Source organism: Belonocnema kinseyi, chromosome 9 (genome assembly GCF_010883055.1).
Source record: "Belonocnema kinseyi isolate 2016_QV_RU_SX_M_011 chromosome 9, B_treatae_v1, whole genome shotgun sequence".
Lineage (NCBI taxonomy): Eukaryota > Metazoa > Arthropoda > Insecta > Hymenoptera > Cynipidae > Belonocnema > Belonocnema kinseyi.
Window position 1 is genome coordinate 74,406,314 of NC_046665.1, and position 22,584 is coordinate 74,428,897.

The window sequence follows — 22,584 nt, forward strand, 5'->3', positions numbered from 1 at the left end:
AGAATTTTAAAATTCAGAAAAAAGTGGTCTCAAAATTTTTCAAAATGCGCTCACTTTTTGAATTTTTATCAAAAATGGCTGGTTCACGAACTTTTCCTTTCTTTTAGGACCTAAAAAAAGTGTGCCAAAGATGAATTTGATTCGTTCATTTTTTCGAGAGTTATCGTGTTTACGGACGGACGGCCGGACGGACAGACAGACAGACGCCATCGTAAAAACCTGATTTTCGGATTCAGGGGGTCTCGAAACGTGGAGATCCGTTGAAAAAGTGTGATGTCAAATTTCCGACAATTCTAATACTTTCTCAATCATAAATGATGAGAATTTAAAAAATAATAATTCTGAGAAACGAAAACACTTTTGCTAGATTTTTAGAGTTAAAATTTTAATATAGGTAGTTCTCATATATACCGAAAAAATTCGGCTATTTGTACCGAAAGTTTTGTGCAAATAGTACTTTTCCAGGTCTCGTTATTCGTACCTAAACTCGGCTATTTGTACCAAAATTAACTCAAAAATATGAATTTTCGACAAAAAAGTTAGTTTTCTATAAAATAGTTTAATTTTAAACTAAAAACGATCAGTTTTCAATCAAAAATGGAATGGTTAACTTTGCAATTCCAAAAAAATTAATATAATACCTAAACATTGAAATTATACAGTTGAATAATGCTAATTTTACATTATTGAAAATCGTTTGCACGTACTTCCAATTCTGATGTGAATGCCCAAAAATAGAATGACATCCAAATTTTATATTGATTGGTTAATATTTACCTATCACTCGAGGCACTTTAAGCTTACCTTAAGATCAACATGGGCGGATATTATGCTTTCGAAACTTTTTCAGTTGTTATTCAAATCAATCGTTCACATACGATGAAAATTTCTGTGTAATTTTTAAAATATCCTAAGTTTGAAAAATTAAAAAATTTCGGAAATCAGACCCAAACAATAGTATCGAAAATTGCATTTGGCATAGTAATCAACTTATAATGTTCAAGCACGATAAGACATTGAATAAATTATTACAAACGGCGAAACGTAACCAAGTGAAGAAAGCTACTAAGAACCTGTATCTGGAATAATCACGTATTTTTTACCTTTTGTGGATTGCCGGCGTAATTCTCAACTGATTACAATTAAACTAGCAGCTGACTGACCAACCGTTAAAAAACATGCTTAGGCGTCATTTTGTTATTTTCTTAGAAACAGTGATATTAAAAATTGGAATATTTAATTGATTGTCGTCTAGAATTTTTTTGCAAATTTTTCATTTCCCTTACCTGTTGGGTAATGATGTTATCTTCTGTTTGTATATCGTATGAAATTATTTTATGACTTTAAACATTAAAAACCGGGACAAAGTTAATAAAATTGTATTCGTGTTAATAATTTATTGTTCTTAATGTTTGAAGAAACACCTGGAGATATTTTAGCATGCAATCTGCTAATGTGCTTGAAATTGTTTTCAGACTGATAGTTTTATTTATAATAATTGTACAACTTTTTTTAACAATCAATTGTTATAAAAATAATTTGGTTTGCCTAATTAAAAAATCTGGAGATATTGCTGAGAAGAATCCGGTGATACCCTTCGTTTTTTTATAGGACTATTTTTCTATTTTAAATAAATTAAACAATGTTAAAATATATTGATATGTACGGGAAACATGGTTGTTTTAGATTCAAGAACTGTCTATGAATCTTGGATATAGAGTTTTATGTGACAATTCTTGAAAAATTCCAGTACTATATTTATATTTAATGAAACTCACTGCAAATTTATAAGAATGTGTTTTAAATTGTATAAGACTAGTTACAAAACATTGTGTTCAACATTCATACAGACTCTTAAATTCCAATCAACTCTCTTTCCGTGTAGATCGATTCGGGGTCGTGCTAATTAAACCAGGAAACTTGTATAATATTATTTAACTAGTTGATTTGTTTACTTCAGCCACTTTGTTTCGGCCTACCCTGTATTGATTAATCACCCTATATAATGACTTATGTAATTTGTATTTTGGCATGTAATGGTGCCATGTTTTGACACGTATTATATGAATTTACAATTAGTATGGAGTCTCTGGAGTAATTAGAAAATTTTGAACAACGTCTCGGAAACTAACGGGTTAGATACACTTGTATCCTCATTACGGGTCGTACAGCGACCTCATTAAACTTCCTGGTTTCCGTTCCTCTTGGTTCGCGTACCATCTATCTGGTTTACCGTAATTGTTTACCCATCGTACCTTATTATTAGCATAGTGGTTATACGAGGCCCAATAATGCGATGCAGTCGATCAGAGCTCGTTCAGTTACTCTCTAGTTGCGGGGGAATAGATAGCATCGGCATGACTTCGCGCAAGCTCTCTAATTGGGTCGTCCGATGCCAAATCGATCAGTCATTCCGGTCAATTCGAGGGATTTCTACCAAATTATTTACAGTCCATCTCTTGCAGATCACAGATTGAAAAGAATCTCTTTAAATTGTCCGTGCAGAAACGACTACGAAAGAAAAAATAAATAAATGCCCAAAGAGCACTTTAACGGGTAATAACTATAGCAGACGTTTCGCAAAATAGGGAGAAATTATTCGTTTTTCAGAGGGTAGTCGACAGGCTTTTATACAGCGAAGGAAAGTTCTTTCTTGTCGATTCAGGATAAGGGTATCTTTAAATCCCCCAAGGTCGATGACGGTGACTTGTAGTTAAGAACTCCTGTGAACTATCGATTAATCTTTCTGGCTGCCAATCGATCGAAAAGAAATCAACGTTTTTCTACGCGGTTGATGTAGACCCCTAATTGAACAAGTCGCTTTTCTTGACTGCACCTAGTTGGAAATCGTGTTTGTATTTTTTGATAGTTTTACCTTATTCCTATCTAAAAATATTCCTTGTAAAAGTTTCTCATTCATTTTACAAACTAGTGTACACTGAACAGTAGGATGGTCCAAAAATGGATTGGAAATTATGTTTTAAATTTTTATAGGTCAATCCCCATGAAATTTAACACGTATTTCCCATACCAAAATGACGTTTTTATCAATCTTTTCCAGAATCCTCAATAATATGTTTATCGAGTTGAAACTTAAAATTTCTCTTCTTAATCAACTACAGAATACAAATAAAACATCGCTTTTCAAATATAAACACCATAAATCTGTTTTATAGAGTCCCAAAAAACCTCTGTAAGTGAAAAAATGGGTTTTGCTAGTATTTGGCGCTAATTATGACTTTTTTGCAGTTTTTTAACTGCAAATTGTTTTTGGCATTAAAAATACCATTTGGTACTGATAATTACATGTTCGCATAATTTTTCTAAACAATTTATTATTGTTTTTAGCAATTTTCTCATAGAATAGAGTTAGAAAGACGCAGTTTTTTCAAAAAATTTCCACTTGTCCAATTTTCAATTAGAGGAATGTGATAGTTCATGAATGTTGACAAGAGTGATTGTTTGAACAATTTATTATATTCTCTTAGAAAAATGCTTCAAAATTTCAGTTAAAAAAATCACTCGTACTCAAATTTCCAATTCAGATAAGTTAAATAATTGATTAGAGTCAAGAAAATTAATTGTTCAAACAATTCATTATTATTATTATTATATTTGCATAATGCAAGAAAGATGCCGTTTTTCCTGAAATTTCTGGCTTTTTGTGCAATTTTTAATGGGAGCGAGGTAATAATGAATTCAAGTTAAAAAAATAATTAATTAAACCATTTTAGTCATTGTTAATAATATTTTCTTTGCTTAATTGGTAGAATGTTGCGGTTTTTTCTGAAATTTTCAACTGTTTGTTTATTTTCCATTAGGCGTGACTTAATAATTTGTTATGTTGACCAGATCGTTGTATTCTTCAGATACCAGAAAAGTGTCTCGTAAATAGTTCTGTTTAACCTTACCGAAGGTTCTGGTTACATTTACTCGAATTTCTGGTAACATTAACCAAAAAATTATCAACCAGAAACTTCTGATACTTTCAACTAGAATTTAGAGTAAGAGCATATTTAACACTCTGTTTTAGTTGAATTAACCAGAATTCTGGTTGCTTCAAACAGAATTTTGTTTGAGTGCGCTTTAATTGAAAATTGGATTAAAAGCCACAAATTAAAAAAAACCGCATCTATCTAGCACTATTTAAATATAATATTAATAATAATAATAAATTGTTTAAACAAATTAATTTTCTTGACTCGAATTAATAACAAAACTTATCTTAATTGAAACTTTAACTAAAAGTGAATTTTATTTTAAACAGTAATTTTGTAGCATTTGTCTAAGACGATATTATTAACAAGAATAATACATTGTTTAAACAATCACGACTGTTAAAATTAAAGAACTATCACTTCCTTCTAATTGAAAACTGGACAACAAGTGGAACATTTTTGAAAAAAACCGCGTTTTTCTAAATCCATTCTATGGGAAAATGGCCAAAAACAATAATAAATTATTTGACAATTTGTATGTGAACATCTAATTATCAACATAAAATGGTCTTTTATATGCCAGAATTAATTTTCATTTCAAAAACCGCAAAAAAGTCATAATTAGCGCCAAAAACTCGCAAAACCCATCTTTTCACTTACGGGGCTTTTTCGGACCCTATAAAACATACTTATGGTGTTATTAGTTTAAAAGTGATATTTTATTCGTATTCTATGGCTCATTGTGAAGATAAATGTTGAATTTCAACTGGATTGAAATAATATTGAGGATTCTGAATAAGATTGACAAAAGCGTCTTTTCTCTTATGAGAAATACGTGTTAAACTTCATGGGGCCTGCGGCACCTCTAGATATAATTTTTTTCTAGACGAAAAATGCATTTATTTTGTGTGTATTCGAACAAAGTTCTAGGGCGTCCCCATAAAGATATGAAAAAAAAATTTTCCGTAAAACAAATTATACAAGGATATACTTTGGTATAGTACTAATATATCTATAGGAGATAAGGATCAACTTTTACAAGAATACTATAAACTACATTTAACCGAGTCATTACAATAAACCTGAAGATATCAATTTGATCTGCAACATAATGATCGAAGAATGGAAGTTCCTTCATATTGATACAGATTTTTGTATCAATTATATACTATTGCCAATGTTATTTGGAATTTAGAAATTTAAACATTAAGTATCACTCAAAATTTTATTTGTCCGAATATGTGACGATCCTTGAACATACCAAACTGATTTTTTTCTCTGTAAATGAACAAACCAACCTTCATGATAAAATCATAAAGCAATTAGTCACTCACGAAATTGAAGTTTAAACGTTTAGAGAAAGGCAAGTTTCAGTATGTATAGTCGAATTTAGAACAGAATTTAAACTCAACTTATAACTCTGTATATGTTGACACAGGCTAATGGAAATGCTCCTACAAACTTCACTCGGCAGAAGTTACTTCCTTTGTCTTTCACAATAAATAGATCGTATCTCCAAATATGTGCATCGTAATATTTACACTTGAAAATGCAATCTTCTTAACTTAAATTGGGTTTTGATGATAGACATATTGTTATTATCTATCTGAACAAAAAGGTATTTTGTTTTTTTCTTTAAAAAATCTCTGTAATTTCTTATTTCAGATGTTCGCAGCAGGGGAAGGTAAACTTCCGGGAGAAGGAGAAGCAAGTGTTGGACAACATCTTGGGACCGGGAAGATACGACGCTCGTATCCGTCCGAGCGGCATAAATGGAACAGGTAAATAAAAGATGGATTTTTGACGAGGTGCATAGAGCTTTTTATCATTACAATAAATACCAAGCATTATGTCAGAAACGATAAACAATTCATTCCCTCGAGTTTCTGATCATGCTAGAAGAGTTTATTGACAATATTGTTTTCAGATTTTGCTGCACTTCTAAAGTCCTTTTAATATAGAAAAAAACGTAATATAATTTATAATAAAATAATTTAAAAACGTTGGTAATTTATTTTTAGGTTTCACACACCTCTTTTATGAATACGGTTTTCAAAGTTATTGCTGTGGTGGATGAAATACATATTACTCTAAATTAAAGAGCTAAAAAAACTGCGTGACCGAGCGAGTTAAAAAATACTGGCAATAAGGGATGAGAAAAAACTTTATTTATCACGCATCCTTTGCTCACACCCAGGTTCATTAGTAATCAAACTCGGGAAAAATAGATTGAATATTATAAAATATAGGTACAGTAAAACTGTTGCATTTAATTTATATAAACTGAATTTTCTAGAGAGAAACATGCTATTTCCACTTTAACTATTGAAGCTTTATTTCCTTATTTAGGTTATTATAGAGCTCGAATCAATTTCCTGATTATCTTCGGGTGTTCAAAGTGCCTGAGGGAAAGTGCTGAGTTTCTTTAGATCCGTTAATTATTTCCCGGTCTAGTTCACTTTTTTCTTGCGGAGACCTATTAGGAAATTGAGTATGGATCGACTAGAAGCACGATGGAAACAGTAACCTGACTTTTTAATGCTATTCGTAATAAATGCTCGATTTTGCATAGCACTGTCGAAAATAAATATTCAATACTCTACACTCGATTATTAAATTCCCATATTAACAATAAATTTAAATATTTTGAAAGCAATTGGTGAACAGTTTGAAACAGTGAAAAAAAAATGAAGCAAGGATGATTTATTTACCGCAAAACCTTTGGGACCATTGTTTTCCGATGAACAAGATGATAAATGATGCGGGGAGTGAAAGAGTAATTTTGTTTCCACTGTATCGGGAATGATTTCGCACACGTTTATTAGAGTTCCACCCTGGCTTAATGGAAAAGGAAGGGACGCTATGATTAGAATCGTAATTGACAATTAAGTATACGTATGAATCTTCGCTATTTTGCAAAAGAAACGTATTCAGGGTGGCTGAAACGAAAAACAGTTTTTTTATTTGAGGGGATACAGACCGACACGTTTTTATTTGGTAAGCAAAAAAGGTGCATTTTTTTAATTTGGCGGTTAAAGCCAAGTCCGTCCCGCCGAGGGTTTAACCTTCCTGAATGATAAAAATATAGTAAACATTATTTTTTAACTGAACGCTAGGTTATCACATCGAATTATCACGATCCACACTTTTTTTAAAAACTATCGCATCCTAGATTTTTAACTGCTTTTACGAAACGAAATAAAATACTAAACTATAGACAAAATTGTAAAACCACACAAGAAATAAAAGTAAATCAATGTAAGATAATATGGTCATTTACGACCTGATCACAATTTTAGTACCGATATTTTTTGCATTTCAAGTAGATTATTTAAATTCTTTTTATATATTTTCTCTATTCTAAAAGGGGCGGTTAAAACCTACCCCTTTTCAGGTTGAATTATACATTTTACTATTGATTATTATCAAATTTCAAATAAATTACGTATGGTAATATTGTAGATATTGTAGAATAAGAATTTTTAATTAAAGCTGATACAAATATTTTTTCATTTTTCTTTAAACAATTTTTTAAAGATACTCATTCGTTGTTTTACCAAATTTGCATTAATGATCCGCTCAATTCAAATTTTATAAGAAACTTATAAAAATCAAGATGGTTGATCATTAGGCAGGCGTGTTAAGTTACTATTGACATATTTTCCCAAAGAGCGTCTTTTTACCTGGTGGGTGTGTTGACGCATAGTAAAAATATGCAAAAATTCAAGATGTTTTATATTAGCTTCAAGGTAAATCTTCTAATTTTACGGTCAATGCATACACAAATTAAATTCTTATTATGTCTAATTGCAATAAAATAAAAATCGATATAAAAGAATAATAGTTTTTGAGTAAAACCGGGTAAAATTATATGTATCTCACTTTTTTTGGGGTCAATGTTATAGAAAAGAATAAATTTACTAAAAATTACTTTATTTGAAATGCATGAAATATCTGAACCAAAAAATTTTAACGATTTAAAAATAAATTTTTTTATCTAAAAAGAGGTGTTTGTCGTTTCTAGGGGTCGTTCTCAAATTTCTATAGTTCATCTTTTTATTTAGATTTTTTATGGCAGTTTACGATTACTAGGAAAAAGAATAAAGTTTATTATATCAAATGAGAAAATAAGTTCTTTTTACGATTTCGCTTTCGTTTAACATTCGTTGATATTATTCCAAAAATGAAATAATAAAGACAGTCGTTTCTTCGCCAGATGGAAGGATTTTAGGGTTGTGTACTTGAAAGAAAATGGTATATTATATGCACCAAGAGAAAGAAACGGGACGCAGTCATGATTTATGCTCATATAGAGGAAGTTTCGATACTTATTTTAGAAATTTAGAACATTTGGGCATTTTACGGAATTTGACAAATTTTATAAATTTTGGAAATTTTCGAAAATTTGTGAGAAATTTGAGAACTTTTTTATTTTCACACGAATTCAGAGTAGCTAAAAATTTGAAACATATACGGCAATTTATGGAAAATTATGGTAATTTTTCAGTAATTTATCGTAAATTTTCGCTTTGACTTGGATCAATCTGTGAAGCAATCTGACAACGAGATCAACTGATCGTTTTATCCGCTTCATACGCTTTGAAAATGTCTGAAATCATGCGACTGCTCTGCACTGTTTTGGAAGAACATCGTTAACCCAAACAATCGAAACATGAGTTTTTCATATCAAAAAAATTATGGAAAAAGGATAACCAAATTATGCGAACCAGATATGAAAACTGTTAATACTACGCAAAATAATGATTAGATAATCATTGCAAAACACCGTTAACTTAAATATCGCCGAAATAAAGTAGACCGTTACTTCGCGAATTAGAAAATAGACCACTGAATACGTGAGAGCAAGATTCAGAAGAATACCGTTAACTCCGAGAGAACGACATTCTCTAAATTATTCGATGGCATTTCTGATATGAAATTATTTGGAAAAACACCGTAACGAGCTAATGGTGCTCTTCCGTAATTTTAAGGAGCCAGAAAAACATTTTTTACTTTGAAAAACGCCTTAATCATAATAAAAAATGATAAAGTTTTAAATAATTATTAAAAATGTTTAACTTCTATTTCTTTTGAATGTGTATATTTCTTCTCTTTAACTAAAATAGTTAATAATTATTAACAATAAGCATTCAACACCCTTATCGATTTTGACAGATAATTATATAAGGCCCTTGTGTTTTTTAGCCACAAATCAATCTAATGAAGAAAATATAAATTCCAGAATTTAAGGCAAATAATAATTTAAATAAAAATTCTTCTTGGCTTCAAGTTCAAAACGTTTCCAACATGAATGTCATCAATGCCATTAATCTTGCCTAATATTTAATTAAATTAGTGAATAATTTAGTATTGAATTTTAATATTCATTAATCATAATTTTAGTTTACAAAGTAATAACAACAAATAACATTTAAAATTTTACTTGATATTATTATTGTTTTCCAAATTTTTGAAATATTTAATTATAAATATTATTTCAAAATACATACACATAATTAACACGAATTAACTTAGAAAAATAATAATTAATAAATATTATTTTTAAGTTGACGGTATTCTTCAGAAATGATCGAGACCGCTTCCGAATTATTGCTTCGAAATTAGAACAATAAACTCAATTTGTAACTCACTCACTTTTTCAATTTTTGTTTTTTCTTCGCCAATTTGTTATTTTTGCACGTATATCAGAAATCCTAGTTCAGCCGGTTACTGGAGTCATACTGAATTTAAAACTGTTTATTTTTTTTGTTTCGCACCGCCCATTTTGGAGATTTTTACAATAGTGCGGACCTACCTAGTTTTGCAGGAGTTGACTTTGACTGCCGTTTTTATGTACAACAAGTGCATAAAATAAATAAAATTTGAAAAAAATGTACTTCAAGGGATTGTTTATTAAGCATAACAAACCATGCGTCTATATCATTATTAATAATCTTAGGAAAAATGCACAAAAGTAGCTTTCTTTCGGGCGTTTCGAAGTAGAATACTGCCTTAAATTAGAATAATAATAATTAATAAATATTATTTTTGAGTTGACGGTATTCTTCAGAAATGATAGAAACTGCTTCCGAATTCTTGCTTTGAAATTAGTACAATAAACTCAATGTGTGACTACTATTCGAAAGAAGTTTCAAAAAGTGGTCTTCGATTGTCTTGTTTTCACTCGTTTCTGAGTTAAAGGTGTTCTTCAAAAACAGGGCAGTGTTATAAAAGTACCATATTTAGTTTATGAAGTAATTCTAGAATTTATGATAAAAAATGTATCACAGGAAATCATAAATTACAGTAAGTTTTCTAATTGGTGTTGGTGTATTTCTAGAGGCAGTAAATCGACATTCGACGGAAGAGGTTGCTATAATTTACGATTCCGTACTTAGTGATTCGTGAAGTTGAAATTATGCAAGTAACCCTCCGTGTCCTGGAGTCGTGTCGCAGTAGTGTGTTCGCTCATGTAATGCATTTATGCGCATATAATGCTCCTATATACATAGGTACCTCTACTGCTCGATTTGCTACACCCCTTCGCATCACCATCCGAACATCACTACCCACCCTTCCTTCCTTGACGTAGGCCAGCCGTTCATACATACAGAATCGTAGAGCACATTATACTAGCTTGTGCATATTATTGAGGTAACGGGCCAAGCCTGCAAATGAAGGCCTACCATTCTGGCGGAGACAGTCATATCCTCTCTACGGTATCACATATCTTCAGTAGGGTATCCTGAAAAGATCCAAAGTCTTTTTTTAATCACGCACCCTCTAAGCTTGTGCCATTTGGTGAAAAGATGAATGCGTATTTTTGTTTGATCTATCTTTATATTACATCTATCTAGGGGGAACCACCCTTCAGTATAGATAATGATTTACAGTAGATAATCTTGATTACCTGGAAAAAGGCAAAAAATATTAATTTTTATATTAGTATAACATTTGAGCAATAATATTAAATTTATTGACAAAGTTTCACTGAAGTATTATAATTAGTTAATATTTAAGAGCCAAAAATTAATTTTTAACCTGATAAAAATATTTCACCGCTTCATTATTATGCTTTTGACCTGAATGAAACATTTTTATGGCATGTTTATGTATTAGGATCAAAGTTTTGAAGTTTAATGTACAATATTTATTGATACAAATCACTATTTCTTTATTATTTATAAATATTTGAGTACTTTTTATTTGACATTATATTTTCCTGTATAGTAGATAACCAACAGTCACCTTGGATGTTCAAAATTCTTAGAAAATGGTCTGATGAAAACGAATAATACAGATCCATTCTAACAACAAGGTACGAAGTGCAAAGAAAACATTTGCACAAAACTTTCTCTCACAAAGATATATCCAAGTGAGAGTTAATAATCAACTGTTCAAAATCTTACCTAAATCAGTTAGAACCGACAATTTTGCAGATGATGTCACGGTCTATTGCAATGCGAAAGACCTCCAAACCTCTGAAGAATTAATAAAAAATGTCCGAATTCCCTTTAGGATTGGTATGACATTACCGTTTTCAAATCCTCGACTACAAAAATAATGTGGATTCTTTTCTTCCAAAATAAATCTCAGTTCAAAAACCCAGTACTTCACCTCCATAACAATGACTTAATAGTCACTGATAACATCAAAATCCTAGGTCTGATCTTTAATAAGAACCTCAAATAGTAACCCTACATCAACCAACTCAAAAACTACTGTAAACGTAGACTAAACAATTAAACATACTCAAAACTCTAGATAAAAGAAACTGGGGAGCTGAAATGTTCAACGCTCTTGTAAGGTCAAAACAATATTACGGATCTATTATCTACAAATTGGCAAAACCTAATCTTCTAGACAAACTATCACCTATACATGTTGCTGGTCTCTGACTGGTTTCCTTATTTATCATAATTTCTAAACTATTTTTTACACTGGATAACCCTGCCCACAACAGTACCTTTAAAGGAATAAATAAAAATAAATACAACAAACGTGACACATATAAAGAAACATTATAAATTAGAGTTGAACAGGTTCTAAAGGAGGCAAATGTAAAACTACACTGAAAAAAAGGATTAATGGTACCGAGTGAATTTTTCTTGGCTGAAGTGAGTGAAAGTCGTGTTTATTTTCAAAGAAACATTTATTTGAGGCAAAAAAATACGACCCGTTGGTCGGAGCGAAATATTTCTTTGAATCAAAGAAATATTAATTGAAGACAAAAAATATACATTTTACACCAAATGAATGACTCATTGTTCCAAATGATTATGCCATGAATTGGAATAGATATTTGTTTGAGATGGGGAAATATGAATTAAAGGAAAGAAATATATTTTAAAGTCAAGCAAATATTTTATAGGCTCAAAAAACTGTTTGCCCGCGGCAAATTTCTGAATATTTGAAGCAAAAAAATATATCTCTGATTCAAAATAATATTTCTTTGGCCCAAAACATGCGTGAGTGCAATAAAGTAGTTATTACTTTAATTGTAGTACATATTTTCCGAAATAAGCAACTGGATTCTTTTAGCATAAATTATAATTACCATTACTATTGATATACATATTTAATTTAAACAAATCACATAATTTAAAATTTTTATGAACCTGAAACAGACAAATTCGATGAAAAAATCCACCACCAGCAGGAATTGAACTTGGGTCCATGGAGTGTAAAGTAGAGCATTGACCACGACGCTAACGTAACATGGAACTGTTAAGGCGGAAAACCATATTTTAACCTCCAAATAAAAACCACACAAATATTTCTTCAAATCAAAAGCATGGATATTTAATTTAAAAATATATTTCTTTAATCTAAAGAAGTTTTCAATTAAAACAAATTGCGCTAAAGTATTAATTTTTTTATTTAAAAAAAATGATTACATCTTTGGAATAAATGTTTATTTCTTATAAATAATTTAATTCTAGTAATTAAATGAAATATTTTCTTCTACCGAAGAAATAAGAATTTACGTAAACATAACACCTTGTGTATATAAATAAATACTCCATTATTATTTCTCTGATTTAAATAAACCTACATTCTTGATTCAAGTATGGAAAAGTAATTGATTCAAATGTGTCTCGAATCAATTCAAAGAATCGAACTCTTTGAATAAAATATATATTTCTTTGAACCTCTAATCACATTTCTACGAATCTAGACCTTTTGAATTAAGAAAATAATTTTCTTGAATCTTAATGAATATTTTCTTGATGCTAAGAAATATGATTCAAGTAAATAAATTTACTTGGTGCTAAGAATTATTTTTTTCAGTGTACCAACCATCGCACAAAGAAGACACTTATCAGAAACTATCTTGGCACTCTACGAACTACCTAAAAATTAAAACTGTCAGACTCTCTTATCCACTATTTATAGGTGAATTATATTGCTATTTTAAAAGCTCTCAAATTTATAGAAAAATCAAAAGACAAAAATTGTATAATCCTCTTGGACTCTCTCAATGCCATCGTAGCTATAAAGAATTTCACCAAATTTGACTGTTGAATCCAAGCTATCCAAGAATCCTCGGAAAAACTTAGTTTCCTGGAAAAGAATATAGTTCTATTTTTGTGGATTCTTTTGCACATATAAATTAAAGGCATTTATGTTAAGACAACATGGTTTGGAACAACGTTTGTAAATCATTAATAGCCACCAAAATCCATGAAATTAAAAATAATTTCTTCAAAGAAAATAATATTCTCATAGAAAGTCGAAAAGATTCAATACCAAATTGAGAATTGGATAAACCCAACTAACAAATTATAATTTAATTTCAAAACGTGATCCTAAAAAGTGTCATAGGTAGACTTTCAAAATGTTCTAAATCAAAGAAGACTATATCGCCTGCCAGTCAGTCTCAAGATATTGCCTATGGAACCAAAATCAATCCAAAAATTACTAGGTTTCCTTAATGAAATAGGGCTTTTAAAGAAAATATATTTTTGTCTATTCTATGATAAACTACTATAATATTAACCTCATTAATTTGGCTGAACTTTCAATCTATACCGCTATGTAATACTTTTCTGTAATATTGTGATCGCTACCAGTGGGCAAAAAGTTTGGCGATGTCTTTACAACATCGTTACGACAACTTTACGACATCCTTTGCCCATGTTGTTATGCTGTATTTGCGATATCACAAAGACATCGTCAGATCATACGACGTATTTTTTATTACGATGCATTTTTTCCATTTAGTATAAGGTGGTTTCCCCAATCTAATTATTACAAAAGCACATGACGCCATTTATTAAACCCGTATTAATGATTGGATTAAGCTGTTCTTAATAATATATTCAATAGTAGTGATAATCAATGGAACAAAGGTGTCCAACACTACGAAATACAAAGAGGCACTGTGTTCTGTTCAAGAAACATAAAGGCTTATAAACTTGAGACGTTGGATTAGATATGTATGAAGAATATGTATTTTATAGACTCGATTAAAATTAAAAACCACGTAAACAAAATATTTAAATTGAGCTATACATTTTTTACACTGTACAATAATGTTATTTACGCAGTGCACGAAGAATTTTGAATTTTTTTATCATTACAGAACACGTCTGTTGGAAAGTTGGATGAGGGGATTTTACACTTAGGAGTGATTTTTTGGCATTTTGAGAGCTGAACAAGATGACTTTATACATAAAGGGGACTTCTGGGGCTGGGGAGATCTGGACAAGGGATTTTTTATTTTAGGGTGATTTTTGGGACTAAATTGTGTTGGATAGGGATCATTTAAACTTAGGGGTACTTTTTACGACTGGGGAGAGCTGAATAATGGGATTTTGTACGTAGAGGTGTTTCTTGGAGCTGTGAAGATATGTAGAAGAAGATTTTCACCTGGGGGTGGTTTTTGGCCTTTGGAAGAGCTGGACAGGGGGGATTTGACACTTAAAGGTGATATATATTTTTCTAATAATTGAATTAAAGAATCTCAAAATAATAAAAAAAGTTTCTTTTAAATTAAAATGGTTTCTAAGGTATTTTAATATTATAGCTCCTCGAAGATTTAAGTAACTTAAGTTATTTAATCTTATATTTCTGTTCTGAGCAGAAATATATAAAGTTAATATAAGAGGATTCATTATTACTTATGGCAATCATATGTCATAATCTAAATAATATTTCTGAGCGTAATAAATTTGTAAAATTTTATTTATTTTTTTTGTATCTGTAAGGAAATAATATTTCACAAATAAATTCTAGAAACTCAATTCTCCTTTGTTAGAGATCATTCAGCTTCAACGAACACATTCGAACTTTTATATATTATTTTCAACTCTATTATATCAAATGTATATTATATTTATTTCTGTACCTAGGTCTGAGGCTGTTTATTCAGATATTTAAGAATAATGTACAATTATTATTTTTAACGATTACTTTAATATTTATTTCTTATTTTGCATTAAATATTATTCTTAGCCACCCTGAAAAATGAATATCATTTTAATAGATTTATATTATTACCATGCATAATGAGCATTAGTATTGGATCATATGCATTATAAAGACAAAATTAGAATATAAAAATGTATAATTTACGTTTTATTTTAAATCATTTATTGTACGATTTGAAGATTTTTAAAGATGTCAAAAAAGAATCTGGATGATTTTGAGATAATTTTTTTCATTTTTGTAGAATGAACCAAATTTTAGGCAAACTTTGGTTTATTTCAAACAATATTTTAAAGTTTCAGGGGCTTCAAAAAGAATAAAAGATAATTTGAATTTTGAAAGCATTTATACAATATTTTCACAAAATTAAGATTTTGATATATTTTAAAATAAAAATTTGAAGCTTTTTTAAGGTTTTGAAAAATTGATTTAAAAACATCATTTAAACTTTTTTGTAACATTTAAAACGATTTCTTAAAATGTCGGAAAAGAATGTAGAATTTTTTTCAATATTTCAAGGTTGCAATATTTTAGAAAAAAAAGAATAAGTTTAAGAAGTTTAGAAGTTTTGAAAAGATACATATTAATTTTTATCTTAAGAAGAGTTTAACAAATTTAAAAGAAATTGTCGGTTTTTCAAGATTTCCAAATAAAATTGTGGAGTTTTTTGAAAAATGTTGAAAGGTTTCAAGATGATAAAATGATTTTTTTTTCAAAATTCCTGGGTATATTTAAAGTTATTTGTTACTTTTAAATATTAATTTTGAGGTACTATTAAAAAAGGTTTTACAACATTACAGAAGATTTCTAAAATTGCCAAAAAAGAATTTGGGTGATTTTCAGACAATTTTAAGAATATTTCAAGTCAGTTTCAAAGATATTAAGGAATTGGGAAGTTTAAAAGAGATTGAAAATATTAGAATATTTCAAAACTGAAAGATTTCAGAAAATTTATAAAATATTCAAAATCTTTAAAAATGGCTTAAATTTTTCCAAAAATTTAGTTAAATCCTGTAAAATGAAAATAAATTTCTTATCAATTTTGTAGATAGTTTAGATAGTCCTTTCATTTTAGTTTGAAGATTCATCTCTTATGGTAGAAATTTAATCTTTTTTATTGAAATTTCAAGTGTTCGGTTTAAAAATATGTTTTTAGTTGAGGTTTTAACTTTTTTGTTGAAAATTTTTCTTTTTTAATGAATCCACTCATCATTTTAGTTTAAAGCTCATTTCTGGGGTTGAAAATGTAACTATTTTATTGAAAACACGTCTTTTTTTGCTGAAAATTGGAATCGTTTAGAACAAAAATATTACCCCTAAGATCTAGTATTTCAGTTTTATTGGGTTAAGTTTCTTTTTCCTCAACGTCTAGTACCATCAGTTATATTTCCTTTACGGAAATTAACTTTAATGAATATTTTTAATAATCTTGGAGAGGTTCAGGGTTCAGGACCATCATTTAAACCTTTTTTTCAAATTAAACAAAAAACTCCATTTTATCACCAAATGGATCAAGTTTAGGGCGTGCGTGCGCAACAAATTGAGGTTTTTTAGGACACCCTAATCTTTAGATTTAGGCTTGTGGAAGATATTTTTTGCTTTGGGTATTGGATAAGCTACATTTTTTCCTAAACCAGTCCCATAATTTGTCTCGGAGCCAAGCCTTTCTGTTTGTGAAACACAAACACGTATAATGGATAGTCAGTTTACTACTTCTAGTTCAATAGCCGTTCTCGTCACTTTGCTAAGACTTCCACAATACGGAAAAATATTCATTCTATTCCATTTTCACAAAATGTTTCAAAAGCCGCTGAATAATGTAATTTAGGTTTGCGAAATCAAGAAAAAACAGACAAATATTAAGTTTCAAATCATTCTAAAATTTTCTATCACAAACGATTTTTAAATATAGATAGTGCGGCTGGGCTTCCAAGCAGGAGGCTCAGGGTTCGATCCCTGAGTCAGTACCTATGGAAACTTTTGATATATTTCAAACTAGACTTTCGTGGTTTGGAAACTCTCTTAAACGTTATTTCTCCTCATTAAGAAGTGCCCCGTCCCCCTCCCCTACATGTTTAGGGGGTAAACGAGGCTATTTGGAGAGACTTGGAACTTGTAATTTATTTTGTAATTTTTGTGGAAGATTATTAAAATATCATTTATGATACTCACTAGACAGTTCTCAGCTGAAATTTAAATAATTCTTAAAAATAATATGTATTAATTATTGTCAACTATAACGAATATAAGAAAAAAAATGGGCAATTTAGTTATAAAACATATGAGTCTGGAGGGCGATGATGTAAAAGCCTTATTCTAAAATGGTTTTTTTTCAAGGCCTTAAATAAAAAATAATTCAGTTTCAAAACTTCAATTTGAACATATTAGTTCTTATAGGTCTTTTCATTTTTAAATGCTTTATCTAAATCTTTACAAACTAAACATATCTAGTTTTATTGATTTTTCGTGATTTTAAAATTTTAAGGACATTAAATTTGAAATTGTTCAATTTTACAGTTGTCCCATTTTTTAAATCACAAATTTTAAAGAATTTTGATTTGATAATGTAAAATTACTCAATGTACTTGAAGAAAAGTGATTTATTTTTTGGGCTTCGCATTTATAAATTGTTCGGTGTGAAGGCCCGGAAATGAGTTAATTTTACGGACAATGTCGTATCAGTAGAAAGTCCGTACAATTTTGTATTACATTCATCGAAAAATTATGTTGATATTCACCCGGGGCAAAATCCTATTACTCAGCATTCCTCCCTACATGCTCTGTTACGAATAACAGAGTTCTGTGCGAGGTTAGAGAGAGCTTTTCAGTCCTCGTTTTTCCTCGAAAACGCTCGAAAATTGCGAATTCGGAAATAAGTAGGCTTCCGCGAGCATTAAAGAGGCTTTCACGATATCCTAAAACTCCCTGCGTGCACTGTCAAACAGAGTTTGCCCGATGATTTTCGAGTACTGAGCGAGCACGTAGCGAGATTTCAAACAAATATTCAATGTTTCACAAGTAAGTTCTCGCTAAAATGTCTTTAATGCTCGCGGAAGCATGCAGGGACAGAGCATGCAGGGAGGACTTACCGAGTATTAGGATTTTGCCCCGGGAATATTTAGTTTTCAATAATTCAAAGTTAAAATTTTTTAAATTTTAATGTCCAAAAAAATGTTCACGAATAGTGAGACCCAAAACTATATGTTGGCTTACTACTTATTAACATTTTTTTAGAATAGCCCCTGTTTTTCAATTCTTCGCAGAGAAAACATTATTTCTGATATTAAGGCATTTGCATCTAATTTCTTATTTGTAGGGAATTAAAGCTTTGAATAAATAATGCGCATGTTCGACGCAATAATTGTAAAAATTATAGTTGAAGGTTAACAGTAGGAGTTATGATAATGGCAGGATAATATTAATGCATCGTAGTTTCATTCGATGATTGTTGAAAGCCAGATGGCTCTTTCGAGAGCTTATTTAAAAGTTTTCTAAAAAAAAGCACTTTGCTCTCTCAGGGCAGAGAGAGAGAGAGAGAGAGGGAGGGAGAGACGTGGACAAGATAAGAGCTTAGGCGAAAAGAACAGCAAACACTCTTGGAAAATTGCAGGGCTGAAGCTCGAGGGAAGTTGTTCAGGTAAGGCTGGCTTGCCTTATCTGTGTATCAATGCAATCAAGGTACCTACCGCTTGAGACCTTTAGTGCTCGCGATTATAACTTCATCTTCCACCAAGCCTCTCTTCGTCTCGCTCAAACTGATTATAAACAGGTTAATTTCCGTTAATTGTCTGATTTGATGAATCTCGCGGAAATGGAGTGTCTCTCACCGATAAATCTATAAGATCGACATCTTCGAAGATTCGGAATTATCTCCAAGTTTACTCGCTCCTCAACCCTTTGTAATTATCGTTTATAGTAACGCGCATGACAATTTCTAATTAGGAGATAGAAGTTTAATCAAGAAATTATGAACTTGAATCATGAGATAGAGAAATTTATGTTTTTGTAAAAGATGCATGATTTCAGCCCATTTCGATGCCTATAAAACGGGAATAAAGTAGAGCTTTTCAAGTCTGGTGAAGTAAGATGAATAGTTTTTTCCTTTATTATGTGTTTGTTTCTAATGAGGCGAAAAGGAGCCAATTTGGAAATATAATTTTGACTTCTGAATTTTTTTTAATGCTCTGATTTCGTTGCATAACATTATTCATAAGAAAGTAGATTTCAGTTCGATTTTAAATGAAAAAACTTAAAATAGAGAGGATTCCTTCTAATCTGCAACATTTGTTTATCAATATTTTTACAGTTATTTTAATTGAAACCAAGTCATTTTGTTCCTCAATTTCTCTAAAGAAATATTCTTTATTGAAATTTGATAGAAAAGATGTTGTAAATATTACGTATTTTATAAATGTATTATTTTTTTATTGTTTTTTTGCTATTTTAAAATGTAATAATCTGAATAGATTAGTTCAGAATCTACTACAAAAAAAGTTATAGATACACTTTTTAAATATAAAAAATCTTATAAATTTCATAAATTTTAAGTTTTATAACATTTCATGATTGTTCAAAATTTTATAAAATTTAATCAATTCTTCTCAATTTTATACAATTTCATAAACTTTCAAAATTTCATAATTTTTATAATATCATTAATAATAAAAATTCATGAAATTTCAAGATTTAATGAAATTTTCCAAATTTCATGAATCTTTAAAATTTCGCTAGTCTTCAAAGTTTAAACTTTAAAAATTCCATAAATTTTCGAATTTCATCAAATTTCATTTATTTTCAAGATTGTATCAAACATCATAATTTTTCAAAAATTTATAAAATTCTATATATTTTTTAGGTTTTATTAAATTGCTCTATTATTTGAATCATTTTTTTCAAAGTTAATGAAGTTGAGATAAAATTTCTAGCACGTAGACGTGAAAGTGTAATTTATTAAAAGTTGGCTTTGATAGATGCTGCAAAAACGTAATGTAGTGTTTTAACAAACAAAGGAATCTTTGTATAATCTATCAAAGTTTGCGCTCTGCTAACAAATCGATTCTAATTTATTTCGACGCAACTCTTATCCTTCTTTTTCACTTTTTTTCCTTTCTCTAAAGAACATTTTTCTGAGGACAGCATTGTTAATTATTAATGAGGAATTTAGGTTACGTAAAATATTAAAGAAGCTAAATAAATAAATGCGACTTGTTATTTTGTAGATAGGACTTAAATTATACCATACGTCCACAATTTTCTATCAGAAATTTCTACACAAGGAAATTTATATCAATATTTAAATAATATAACAAAAATTGTATACATTTCAAGAAAGAAGCCAGTGACATATAGACAGAAAAAGCTTTTTTCGCAGTTTCCTAGATATTTAGGGTAGAAGTGGCTTTTATGTTGTTTGTTCCATTAGCTATGAAAAAAGGAACAGTTTTTTTGCTACATTTACGATAAAATCATTTATAGCTATTTCATGCTTTTTGTAATAGAATATATAATATATTACAAAATATAATAGCTGTCAAGAATGTTTGATTGTTTAAGTTTGCTTAGTTATTAATGACAATGCAAATAATAAATATGTAGTTTAAATTCGTATTATTTCGAATGAACTACCATCAAGTTAGAAATATTTCTACAAAAATTACATAATGACGCACGCATCACGCATTACAAAGGGGGAAACATGCTTATTATACGAAAAAAAGTATCGAATTTTTATATCCATTATGGAATCGATAATAAAGACACATTTTGAAAAAAATTATCGTTAATTTTGTACACAAATTATCGTCGTCGATTCAAGATAACAGCGATTTATGATTACTCTTTGATGTAATTAATATTTTCAAATATTCATCTAAATCAATATTTATTAAATACTGCATATCCAACTTCCAAAAACATTATTATGAAATATAATAAGTCTTCAAATAATATTATACTATTAACGTTACCTGATTGAAAACTTGACCTCAAAAAGCGCTTCTCAAGCGTCAAATTTCAGGATCAGAAATTACGTTATTTTTTAAATCTCTATAAGACAAAATATATGATTTTTTGTTCAACAAATGAGAATAATATTTTGCTTAAAAATGTTGTGCACTTTCGACCAATTATCTTTTTAAGATTATGACAATAAGAGCAATTGAGTTGATAAGAATGACTTTTTCTTAATTTGTGGTCTTTCAAAAAATTAATAATTATGGGCGAGTATAAGCCGCATTTTTAAAGATAATTAAACTAGGGGCAGAACTCTGAAGACTAATAAATAATTTTTCAATAATTTTTTAATAATTAGTATTTATAAATTTTGTAACAACTTTCTTAGATGTTCGTATTCAAGCTTCAAGTAAATATTGTACAGATGTAACGAAAATATTCACTAGCTAAAGAATTAATAATAAACCACGAATTTAATTATTTCATTGTATTATAACTTCCTTAGCAATCTGCTTTAGATTCATTTTCACTCTTGAAATTTCTGTGACGGGCTTTGATTTTTTTTTAATGCAATAATTATAATAATTGTGTAAAATAATTATGTATGTTTGACCGACTAGTTTGAAAAAATGAATAGTAATTCTATTTAACTCAATCCTGTTTATTATCATATGAGCATCTATCTTCTATCTCGCTTTATACTAAAACCCAAATTTAAAAAATTCGAATATTGAAAAATGTAATTTGATTTTGAAAAATAGTAGTCATTTAAAATAAGGCCAGTGCTGGTTGAACGGCAAGCTCAAAATTTTTGTTTGATTTATTGAGGTAAACCTTTGAATACTGGAAGTTGGAAGATTGGTGCGATTGATTTATATGCAAAATACGAGAGTCATCCCAAAACGGTAAAATACTACACGTAGGAGTATTGATGTCATGTCAAATATCTATCAGTCAAAAATGATGAAAATCATGCATCATCTGCGTTGGACAGTGGTTTGCCTATATTTTCGATTGAATGAGCTCCATAGAAATTGCGATTCGTTAAATTTATACGACTCTTTAACTAATCAAAAGCAGAGTTTTTCATAAATAAATCTAAACAATTAATCTGTTAACAATCATTTTCAAAGTAAATATATTATTATAGGAGGATTGCTGCTAAATACCTATTTCGAAATTCCGCGAATTTTCCCAGTCGAATTTTTCATTTTCCCTGCGAGATTTAAATTTTTCCTTTAGCTATAAAAACAGTATTTTACCT

The 22,584-nt window shown here is 29.6% G+C and overlaps 1 protein-coding gene across 5 annotated transcripts in view; it reads left to right on the forward strand.

Moving 5' to 3' along the window:
- LOC117179323 (glutamate-gated chloride channel) overlaps nucleotides 1–22,584 on the forward strand; it is a 102,651-nt gene that overhangs the window by 39,483 nt on the left and 40,584 nt on the right. For all 5 annotated transcript variants that reach the window (XM_033370990.1, XM_033370986.1, XM_033370988.1 and 2 more), the window contains exon 3: nucleotides 5,604–5,719. In XM_033370990.1, the coding sequence (XP_033226881.1) occupies nucleotides 5,604–5,719 (116 nt within the window). The remainder of the gene's footprint in view (nucleotides 1–5,603; nucleotides 5,720–22,584) is intronic.